General features: G+C 44.0%; 1 protein-coding gene across 1 annotated transcript; it reads left to right on the top strand.

Annotated features, from left to right (window-relative positions):
- The first annotated feature begins 217 nt into the window (after positions 1-217).
- Positions 218-10216, top strand: LOC144752797 (uncharacterized). The gene is made up of 4 exons (XM_078640649.1): positions 218-367; positions 9078-9158; positions 10011-10154; positions 10211-10216. The coding sequence occupies exons 1-4, from the start codon at positions 218-220 to the stop codon at positions 10214-10216; spliced, it is 381 nt and encodes a 126-aa protein (XP_078496775.1).
- The last annotated feature ends 448 nt before the right edge of the window (positions 10217-10664 follow it).

Below are 10664 nucleotides of genomic sequence, written 5' to 3'. Positions count from 1 at the left end.
AGGCCCGGTTTTCACTTTTCGAACACATTTATTTTGCGGTATAAAAGCGCCGCAAAGCCGAGAAGATGTCCGAGAAGACGACCCCAGGGAAGAAGGAGAAAGTCGGAGGCAGGTGAGTGTCTGCTCCAGGGTTTGCCGGAGAGACAGATGCCCATTTGTCCGGAGGATGTGGAATGAGCGCCTTCTCTCATTGCTTCCCACAGCGCTACTTGTCAGGATGATGATGATGATGGTGTCCCAAAGGAGCGTGATGGGGGCGTGGCTGCTGCTGTGCTGCTGCAGCTCGGCCCTCGGCATGAGCTGCAGGTGGCTGCAGCCCGGGCAGGAGCTGCTGAGCAAAAGGATCCTCCTCAACTTCGACAGACTGGTGAGTGGGCTTCGAGGCGCTTCTGGCTCATTATTCATACCTGCTCTGCTATCAGTGCCTAGAGGCGGGACACTTTCTGAAGTGCTCTGTATAAATCTATTACTATTGATTCCAGTGATGTTGTTCATCTCCTGGTGCAGGGCATAGCACAGGTGCATTCAAAGTCCCCTGAAAGAGGCTTCCTTCATGCGGGCAGCTCTGCAGTAACTCTAAGGGCCCGGTTTACTCACACTTTCTGCCGGTGCAGCGTCTCCCAGAGTGACGCACACCGGCACAAAGATTTTTTGGGGGATTTACTTTTCAGAACAAAACTTGTTCCCAGTAGTAATTCAGTTGTGGGTCCACTGAGTCATAAGGTTAAGGACCACTGATTTAAGGTATTCAGTTGAGTAGAGACCCAACCATTCATTATTTATATCCTGATTATACCGGGCATACACTGGGCATGCACTAAACATGGACTGGCACTACTATATGCATTGTAGAACCACACAGCTTTGTATCCCTTGTCAAGTATCTGCCAGAGAAAAAGGATTAGATGCCTTTTAAATTGTTGCTACACGCACTGTAACAACATAAGTAGAAAACAACTGTTAATGGCACCACAATTTCAAAAGCAATGGCATCAGCACAATTCTTACACTCTTCAGCTAGACTCGGCTAGGCGGGCCACTCGTTAATTCTGCTGATTTACATGTATAAGTGCTCCATGTTTTTAGAGTAGCTCTTCAGTATGAGTGGCTACTTCATTTAGTTATAACCGAGGGTTCTTGACACATTATGGCAAAACATGTCTAGAGCTTTATCTGAACATCAATGGGTGGACAGGACAACTGGTCTTCAAATTTTGGTTTTTCATACATTGCACTGATTCTGACCCTATGTTTACATGTATGTTTATATGGTGGAAAAGCATCCACTTCCGCTTTGTCTTATTCACAATCCCGGTCTCTTTCTTTCACATGGTTATGTTTTAAATACATTTATCTGATTGAGGGGATAGAGCGTCCTTAGAATCTGGAGTTTTCCCTTCTCCAGTTTCATCTTTATTTTTCATTTTTAGTCGTACAACTGCATGTCCTCACTGAACATCTTTAAGCATCAAGGCGGTAGCTTCGAAGCCCCTCACTTTCTACCAGATAGGGGACTACTTATCAGTTGCAATGAGTAGAGGTAAGCATTGCTGGCCATATGAAGGTCAAACAATGAAAACACAGTCCAGCAGAAAGTGGGGGAAGCAAACCACAGTGGACACTTCACCCAGATAGCAATAACCTTAGCCATACAATGCTAACTTCTAAAAAGACAGACTCCCCTACAAGGGGTCGATTGAGACAAAGGAAATATAAAAAAAAAGGAAAGAGCACAGGTGGGTAGGGAAGATGTTTTTAGATCTAACAGTTGGATGCTCAAACATGATGAAATTTAGCATAATAAGAATCTCAACCACATCAAGTTATTTGGGTCCTGCTGTCTTAGCTATGAGAACTTGATCTCTAGAGTAGAATATATGTTATCTAGAGTTAGAGGTAGACTCGAACTCCACCAAAAAAAAAAAAAGAATCTAGAGGGGTACATTTAAGAAATTTGTAGACAACAGAAATAAACGACCTCCAACCTTATGAACATTGGGAGAAGCAGCAATATCCACAAAAGCAGAGATACAATAAAACATAGTCTACCAGCACCATTTAAGGGGTTGGGTTTCCCCACAACATAAAAGGAACAAAATCCTACTTATGTCATTGTGGTTAGCATTATTGAGAATCTGAAGCTCAATCAGGTGGATGGCCCCTCTCAATGCTGACAAATACCATGGAATCTGGTTGAAAATGATGGATATAGAGCAGAGGAATGGAAGAGGTTCAGCACTGATATTTCATGTCACTCACCTCAGCAACAGAGATAGTATTTTATTGGCTGCTAGTAGGAGAAAGTTAGTGGAATGAGAAGAAGGTTCTCTTTCTCTTATTCCATCATTTAGTGCCGAAGAGGTGAAGCCATGCTGGCCCTGCCTTACCAAGATCTGAGTGGCTGGCCGCAATTTTAGGGATGCGGAAAGCACAAATGAACTCTTAGATGAGCTGAAAATGCAGGTGATGGATAAGGGTGGCAGATGGTACTGGAATAGACGAGGGAGGATGTTTGCCACTGCACATGGCGCTTGATCTTTCCGATTTCACGTCAAAGAAGGGACTAGAAAAATGGTATTGTATTGTATAGTAATTGCATGTGTATAGCACTTACTACCCCTGACGAGGCGTCGAATCGCTTTTCGGCGAGTAGCACGCTACTCCGGGACCCATAGAGGATTAGTGTTGAATTAGTATAGTGAAACATACAAGTAAGTTTTAAGTGGTGGATACGTTAGTCAGTTATTTGGATTTGGAAGGATAGAAGAGGAAAAAAGGTTTGTATTTATATAGCGCTTCTTACCCCTGATGGGGTGTTGAAGCGCTTTTTTTGGTGAGGAGCACGCTACTCCGGAACCCATAAAGGATTAGTGGTGAATTAGTATGGTGAAATATGAAAGTAATTTGAGTGGTGGATATTAGTCAGTTATTTGGAGTGAGAAGGATAGCGGAGGGATAAAACATGGTGCAATACATTTTTGGGGAGAGGGATGCGCGATGCACATCTCAACATAAATTAATTTATTAAATCTACAGAATTTGAACATGGTGGATGTTTTCAAAGCATTTTTGTGGCAGTTTAAAAATAGTCGCGCAATCACACAAATTAGGTAAAACTCCATTAGTATCTTCAGGAATAAGACACAGGTTTGGCTTGATATTTCAGTGGGTAAAAATCTGTTCAATGTGTCTAATTTGAGCTCTCGCCTACCAGACAGTACAAACTATCTGGTTGCAAAAGGCCTGTTGTGAACTTGCAGTGGACTCACAGCCCCCTTAAAAGCTGCCAGTTACTTACAATTTATTGCCTTTATTGTCATTTTCATTTGCTTGCTTATTTGGTGGCTTGTCTTGCTCTTAAATTTTCTCTCCCCTGGAGCATAACCACTTTACTATCCTTTTGATTGTTTGATTTGTATCCTTCCACTGCTCACTTTTAGGGAATTACTTTTTGTCTTTTTTGCTTAAGCACTCCATGAGAGTGCATGGGCTTTGCAGCTCTCAGCCTTTCAGACTTCCCTCCCTCCATATGCCTACCCCCATCCATGTTGCTGTCTCCCTTGTGGGCTGATTTCTCTCTTGTGGGCTTTTCCCTTCCAAACTCCCCCTCTCCCAGGTGCTCCATTTTGTTCTCGCCCTTGTGTGCTTTTCCTTACCCCATGTCACTCCTGGACTCATTTGATGCTTTTCCCCTGCTCTCACCACCTTATTCTTTGTTGCCTCCACTCAACAGTGATTTTTCATTTTTATTTCGTGCTTTTGTGCTAAATCAAAATGATTTTTTAAAAATATCCGATCTAATGGCATCTGGTACCCACATCATTCTGTAGACATGCCCATGTGTGGTCCAGGCCAGCGTGCCATTTTGCCAAACTGAATTGGCACAGATAATAGATCCAAAAGGCGAGACCTATTGGCTTTCCCAATGCTTGTTACCATATCTTTGGAAGCACATTTTCTCACATAACAGAAAGGGACGTTGTTCTCAATAGCGCTCACTTGTCAAAGTTTGTCCAGGCTCTTAGCTCTGCCCACCATGCGGTTTGCTTGCTGACAAGGCACCTAACACTCTTTTCCGCAGAAGTGCCACATTAGCTTCCAAAGTCTTTTATGCTGCGTATTGCATAGGGGCAGGTAGGCAGCCGAAGGGGCTACAGTGGCTCGAGAGCCAGGAGCAAAGCACTTGCTCTAAGGCTATGACAGCCCGGTTCATCAGTCCTTGTATGGAGGCAAGCAGCTTTCACGTACAGGCCTGGCCACGCATTTAGCAGTAGGCCTGTACCTTCCACAGCTTTCTTTTACTAGGAGTGGAGGGACAAGAGGGAAGCCAGGGAGGCTGCAGTGAATGATCATTATTGCTCCTCCTGTCATAGGTTCTTGCACAGACTCTCTCGCGTGAACCTACTGCAAGCATTGCACAGGTGAGCCTTCTGACTGCACCGCAGGCACAGTTCACAGCATTGCCCGGCCACAGGCATCACTCAAGCAGGCAGCTCCAAAGTATCAGAGTTCTACTTCATGCAGCTCACTGACAGGGCTTACTCATACTGACCAATCACAGTCACCCCATCGCAGGCACGGGCATAAGTCAATTCAGAGCCTTACTTTCATGGACATTGTGCATTTATTGCACCAGCAGGGCTAGAGCTTTGCTACATCTGTAGTGTCCCTTTCAGAGTAATTTACCAAAATATCGAGGTCATAAATATCATCCTCTAAAACTATCAACTTCAGAATACTGACTCCCACTATATCATCAAGTTTACTATTCTTAAAACGACATCTCCATACCTAGGTTAACATGCATCCCACACACCAGTATTTGAACTAAACATGGACGCAAAGATGTTTCATGGAATCTCTGCATACAGACTAGGGCCACTGATGCCCAGCCTAAGAGAACCAGGTCAGTCTGGGCCCAGACCCCGGAGAGGTTGTGATCACAGCGCCAAACAAGTCTTCCACATTATAGGCAACATTAACAGGACTCAGAAGAACGCCATATACTAAGAATTGATGCTGAGAATGTGATTGATTTGGTCCATTGGTCTTTTAGAAAGCACTCAAGGTCTTTGGTTTTATATTTTGAATGTGGATGTTCAGTGCCTAAAGGTCTCATCACTACAGCTATGTGTACACAAAAAGCCACAAGGCGTTTATTATGCATACAGGCGACATCTTTGTATCAATGCCAGAACCCATTGTGTTCCCTCCTGGCTTTGCTGGGGGAGTTCTGGGACTTTGCAAAGTTCTCAGGATTGAGCATAAAGTTGCAGAAATCCCAAACTTTGAGAGATTCTGTCTCACAAGAACAGCAGAGACTATTACAGAAGCTAGTGCATGTTCAGTGGGACAAAATTCCTATCTCTTATCTAGAGGACATGCCCGCATCTTCCATGAATATGATGGTTTTATGCTTACTCACTGTCAACAGTGCAACGGGACATACAGACGTGGCAAACGGTGTCTTTTCCCTGCCATGCAGACTAGCAGCAGTAAAAATGACAATGCTACTCAGGGTACTATTTCTGTTTCAAATGCTTCTCCCGCAAGCACCACATTCAGCGATCAAAGGGCTACATGGAACAACAGAGAACTTCATCTGTTCCGGGAAGGGGCCCAGACTTGCCAAGCAGATCACACAACACTACCTGGAAGATGGAAGAATGGGTCTCTGGAATATGAATTAATAATCCCAATAATCCCAATCGCGATATATGGTGGAATGGGGTAGACCTGAGCCAGAGAAAAGTTGGTGCTTCACAAACCAAACGATTACTGGCACCCACATATGGAAAGTGCCATGCAGCTGTAGAGGAACATAGGGTGGGGTCCTACTCCCTGTGGTGAGGGTGAAACTGGTGGTCTGGGATAAGGTGGCAGTGAAGAAAGACCTCAACAGACATATACCACCTCCTGTGCGCACTCCAGCGTACAGAAGACCCCAGGCCAGAGAAGGTGAGAAGCAAAATTATGCAGATCCTTAAGGGAGAAAGAGTGGAGGAAGCATACAACAGAATTAGTACAATATTTAGAAGCACACGAGGTAGAGGGAGGATGGTGAAGGTGGCCACAGTCTGGTGTTATATTCCAATAAAGCTCCACAAATGGGACACACACAAACTAAAACTCTGCTGGCCAACATGCAGAGGCACGGGCATGCTACTAAATTCATAGTGCCTTTACCCGCAACTCAAGCTCTATTAGGAGGAGAAATACTCAGACTTTCCGCATAACACTTGTGCTTGAAAACAGGCCATCACTGCACTCTGGGGGTGGATAGACCTGAGCATAGAATCTGCCACTTTTATGTGATAAAAAGTGACGCACCGGTGGCGCAAGGGAATGTAAATTGGCCCCCCAGGGGTTTATAGACTATGGAATTCTTGGCCATAGAAAGATATCAATGGCACTAGACCAGTGGAGTAAGGGTGACAGAGAGCTTCGCTCTTCGTTCTTTGATTTCCTGTTGGATGAATTGAAGGAGCTCTCTAGCTCCAGGTACCCGAATCCAACAGATAATACCACAGAGCATCGGGGCGTAAAGCTGCTAGCTGGGGCGTGCAAGGCAGGCATGCAAGGGCCAGGGTGGTCTGGACTCAGGAAGTGACATGACATGGGGAGGCGTCCTTCCATCCCTCAATAATAGTGTGTTTAGAGAGTGGAGATGAGTTTACTATTTTGGGACAGGTTCAATGATCACGGTTACTGCTTCCATGTCTGACCGTAGATGCAGGTGGGAGTATGTGTAAACCGATTCTCCTCAATATAAATATTTTCCCCATAAATCAAGCTTTAAAATTCATAATTTCAAATCAATTAAAATATTGTAAAAATATGGGGGCAGAATTACAAGCCACTTGCGCTGCCAGTACATCACTTTTTTGTGACGCACTGGCAGCGCATATCTTTGCCCCATATTTACAAGGACAGGAAAAGCCAACCTGCTTGGCTTATCCTGTCCTTGTAAAAACTGCCCCTTTACACGCAGCACTCTGTGTGAAAGGGGCATTCCATGGGTGTTGCTGTGGGTGTTCCCCCGCAACACCCATGGAACCAGACACATTTCCAGATTTACGGGGATTCGTAAACCTGGAAATGCGTCAGTATGCAAGCCACCCGGTGGCGTAGCGAGGCGCAACAAGTAGAAATGTTTTCATTTCGCCTTGTTTCTTTCCTCTTTCAATGCGTGCTGCATTCTATAGCAGACATTGAAAGAGGAAAATGCCTATAGTGATTTTTTTTGTGCAGGAAGAAGCCCCTTCCTGCACAAAAACAATCGCCCCATGACGCAGGCATCCTTGCACCATGGTGCAAGGGTGCCTGTGTCGGTGCATGGCAGCTGTTTGTCCACCAGCGCATGAGAGATCCCAGGAATGCGACATACCTTTGTAAATATGGCGCATTTCTGTTCTCTGAAAGTGCCACAGCGTGGCGCAGCCAAAGGGCTTGCGGTGCCACGCTGTGGCACCTTCTTGTAAATCTGCCTCACGCTATCTACCAAATCCCCCAATGAACCCCACAACCCGTCAAATTAAATAAAATACATAAAAATAAAGTAAAACTCAATTTACAAATGTAGCATATAAAAGTTTTAATTATTAACTAAAAATAAAAAGTAAAACACACAACATTTTCTTTTTTAGCTTTCGCGTTAAAATGCCGACCCCCGTGCACAGTACCGCTGTCCATGGTGTTGGAATTATGCGTGTGTCGTCTTAAACTAAGAATCTGACGTTTCACCCAATAAATGTCAACAGGTCAAATCCACTAAAATGTACCTGGTAAAAACTGCCCCGTAAAAAAACAAAGATTTGGCGTAACAAGGCTCAACTTCCACCTGCTCTTCTCCATTTCAATGTGGAGCTCGTACTAGGCGATAATTCACAACTAGTAGTCATATTTACATAAGAAGGGCCCTTATGTATTGTTAGGTCACTTTGCATTTGAATGTTGTTTTCGCACTGATCACTTGGGCACACGCAGGCATACCACTGTGCCGTGGCACAGGTGCACTGCAAAGACTTTCGAAATGTTGGTGAACTTGAACCAGGCACTATTAACATCTGCGCAATCCAGCCCTTGATGGAGACCAGGATGAAAACTGCCGTCTCCTCCTTCCTCATACAACAGTGAATGCCTCACACACACTAATCACTTCCTGAACCGCAAGCGGCGTGTTCGGGCGGAGGAGTGCAGCGTACAGCGACCACGGGCACGTGTGTTTTTGTTTCTCACTCGGTGTTAGAGTGATAGTCGGATAGTCGCCTCCCCCGCCTGCAGCAACGTTTCAATGCATTCTGTCTGTCTCCTAACAACTTTCAGCTGTGCTGTCGACAGTATCGCTTAGAGCCCGTTCCAAGTGGATCTTATAGTCAAGGTCACAGCTGCAAGCCGCGGGACGCTCATTAAATATTCTGTTTGAATCCAATGTACGGGGTTGTGCTCCGCAGCATCACAGATAGCACATGCCTCCCTCCTACACCTCACTTCTGCATGTGGTCATCTGGGCGCTGGGTCTGACCCTGGGAGCGCCTTCTTATCACGTCACCCTTCAAAGTCTATAAATACTGAAGGGAGGGTACCTGGCTGCCGTTAACAGATAATATATAGACTTTTAAAGTGCAGCGAAAAATTAAAGAGAATTTATCGTGTTCTGTGAAAGTAATATCAATTTAATGAAAATTTGGAAAAAGAACAAAGCACCGTTAACGAAATAAAAATTGAGATTGTGTTAATATTTACAGAATCATTTCCCACAGTCTTCTGTATCAGCATGACGTAATCATTTCCGGGGGTACTAATAATTGTGCGTTTTGCGCAGTTCTTCGTACAACGGCAACTATGCCGTTTCTAAGCACTGTACGTGAGGTGACCTTGCCAAGTTCCGTAACGGTTCTCAAGATAAGCTATTTTGCTCGATTTCTTTTTGCAGAATTTAGTGTAATTTTGCCCTAGGGAAGTCCAGCAGTCTGGCCAATGTTTGTTTGTTCCATTCGACACCTTGCCGCCTTCTGCCCTTGGTGGCGCCTGTGCTTACTACCGATTGTAACGCTGCTCCTGCTTTTTCTTTACAGAGAAACGGAAAGATTTTCCCCACACAATGCCTCCTGAGCACGTTCCCTCCAAACATCGATTTCATCTATGACACCGAACAGGTAAAATCAAAGAGCGCGCATGCTGTTGTCTGAGGGTGTCCGACGAGAGGTACCAGTAACTCCCTTGCTGCCCTCAGCAGCTGTGCGAACATAACTAAAAGACATACGATTGTCACCATTTCCATGTGCAGGTCCAAGAGATTCCACACCCTCAAAGATGGGGCTGAGACTCCCACAACTACATTTATGAATGAAAAGTTCCCTTAGTAAATTCCTGCACATGGTATGCGTACATGCCTGTGCTACTGTGCTAATATGTGTTGCCACATTAAAGCCAGACCTGTTTCCTCTGTTACTTCTTGTTTTATTTTGAGCTGTCGGATTGTGTGCCCTTATGCTTGTGTGGATCTGTATGTGGATTAACATATATGTGTATGTACATGTCTGTGAGACTCGTACACAATTCCTAATAAAGCATTGAAAGAAGCCTGCTGCAATAAAAATAAAAATTAAAAAAGGAATGCTTTCTGGGCATAACAATTGTGAATGTATGACACAAACAATATCCTCTTTAATGATTCAGTGTATGTTTGAGATGTAAAATGAACCCTCATGCATTGCAATGCAAGCCCTCCACAGCAGTCGGTGAGATTCATCAAAAAGTCATTAGCATCAGGTGAAAAGGAAATATTCTAGGTGGAGCCCAAGCTCTATATATTTTAAAGAATTTGTAACCATGGGCATTGCAGACAGCTGAACTGTCAGGCATTTGTAAAAGCAAGTAATCATAATATTTACTCTTTCATTTCATACCCGCTGTTCATATTTTGATTTTAATTCTGGATAATAGCATAAATAATCACCTATCTATATAAAATATTCTAACATTTGGTAACAAATGTTATTTTTTAGGTGGAAATTGCCGTCCTTACCCTCTCCAATGTGATCCATCAAATCAACAAGCTGTACAGCAAGCCCCATCTTTCATTCGAAAAGAAGACACTAGAACCATTCCTGGCATCTCTTGACCAGCAGACCAGCGACCTGAGAGACTGTGTAAGCAACAATCTGGGAATAGAAGTTATTCTGGCTCTGGGATCACTTACGCGTAGAATTAATATGTTTCTTGTACTTTCCAGCTCTCTATGAATACATTTAATATAACCTTACAAGGCGAAACGAGGAAAGCGATAGAGACACATTTTCGAAAACTGGAAGAAATTTCCTCAGAAAAGGTAACTTTTATGTTGTTTATGAAAACTACAGATGCATTGAAATAAATTGCCACAACAAGCACATCTGGGATCATTCTAAATATATCTCATATCTGAAGTCAGTGTGTGCGAGCACCAATCTAACATCAGTGTGTGATTTATTCATAGCTGATCTCCATGTACTTAGCTCATATCTGATATCATTAGCTCATAGCAAATCCCGGTTTCTGCTTAATTCAGATCTGACTTCAATGTGTATTTAGCTCATATCATTACCACTGGAATTCCTGAGAGGACTCAAGACCCGGCTGTTCAGCTGAGTCACCTGAATCCACATGACCCTCAAGTACCG

This window comes from Lissotriton helveticus, chromosome 5_1 (assembly GCF_964261635.1).
Source record: "Lissotriton helveticus chromosome 5_1, aLisHel1.1, whole genome shotgun sequence".
Lineage (NCBI taxonomy): Eukaryota > Metazoa > Chordata > Amphibia > Caudata > Salamandridae > Lissotriton > Lissotriton helveticus.
Note: the sequence above shows the minus strand (reverse complement) of the source record. Positions and strands in the feature narration are given on the sequence as shown.

Bases quoted from the DNA above. Each gene is read 5' to 3' on its own strand.
- LOC144752797 (XM_078640649.1), top strand. From the start codon at position 218: ATGATGATGATGATGGTGTCCCAAAGGAGCGTGATGGGGGCGTGGCTG. The intron at 368-9,077 runs GTGAGTGGGCTT...TTTTCTTTACAG, and splicing joins TCCTCAACTTCGACAGACTG to AGAAACGGAAAGATTTTCCC. The intron at 9,159-10,010 runs GTAAAATCAAAG...GTTATTTTTTAG, and splicing joins TCATCTATGACACCGAACAG to GTGGAAATTGCCGTCCTTAC.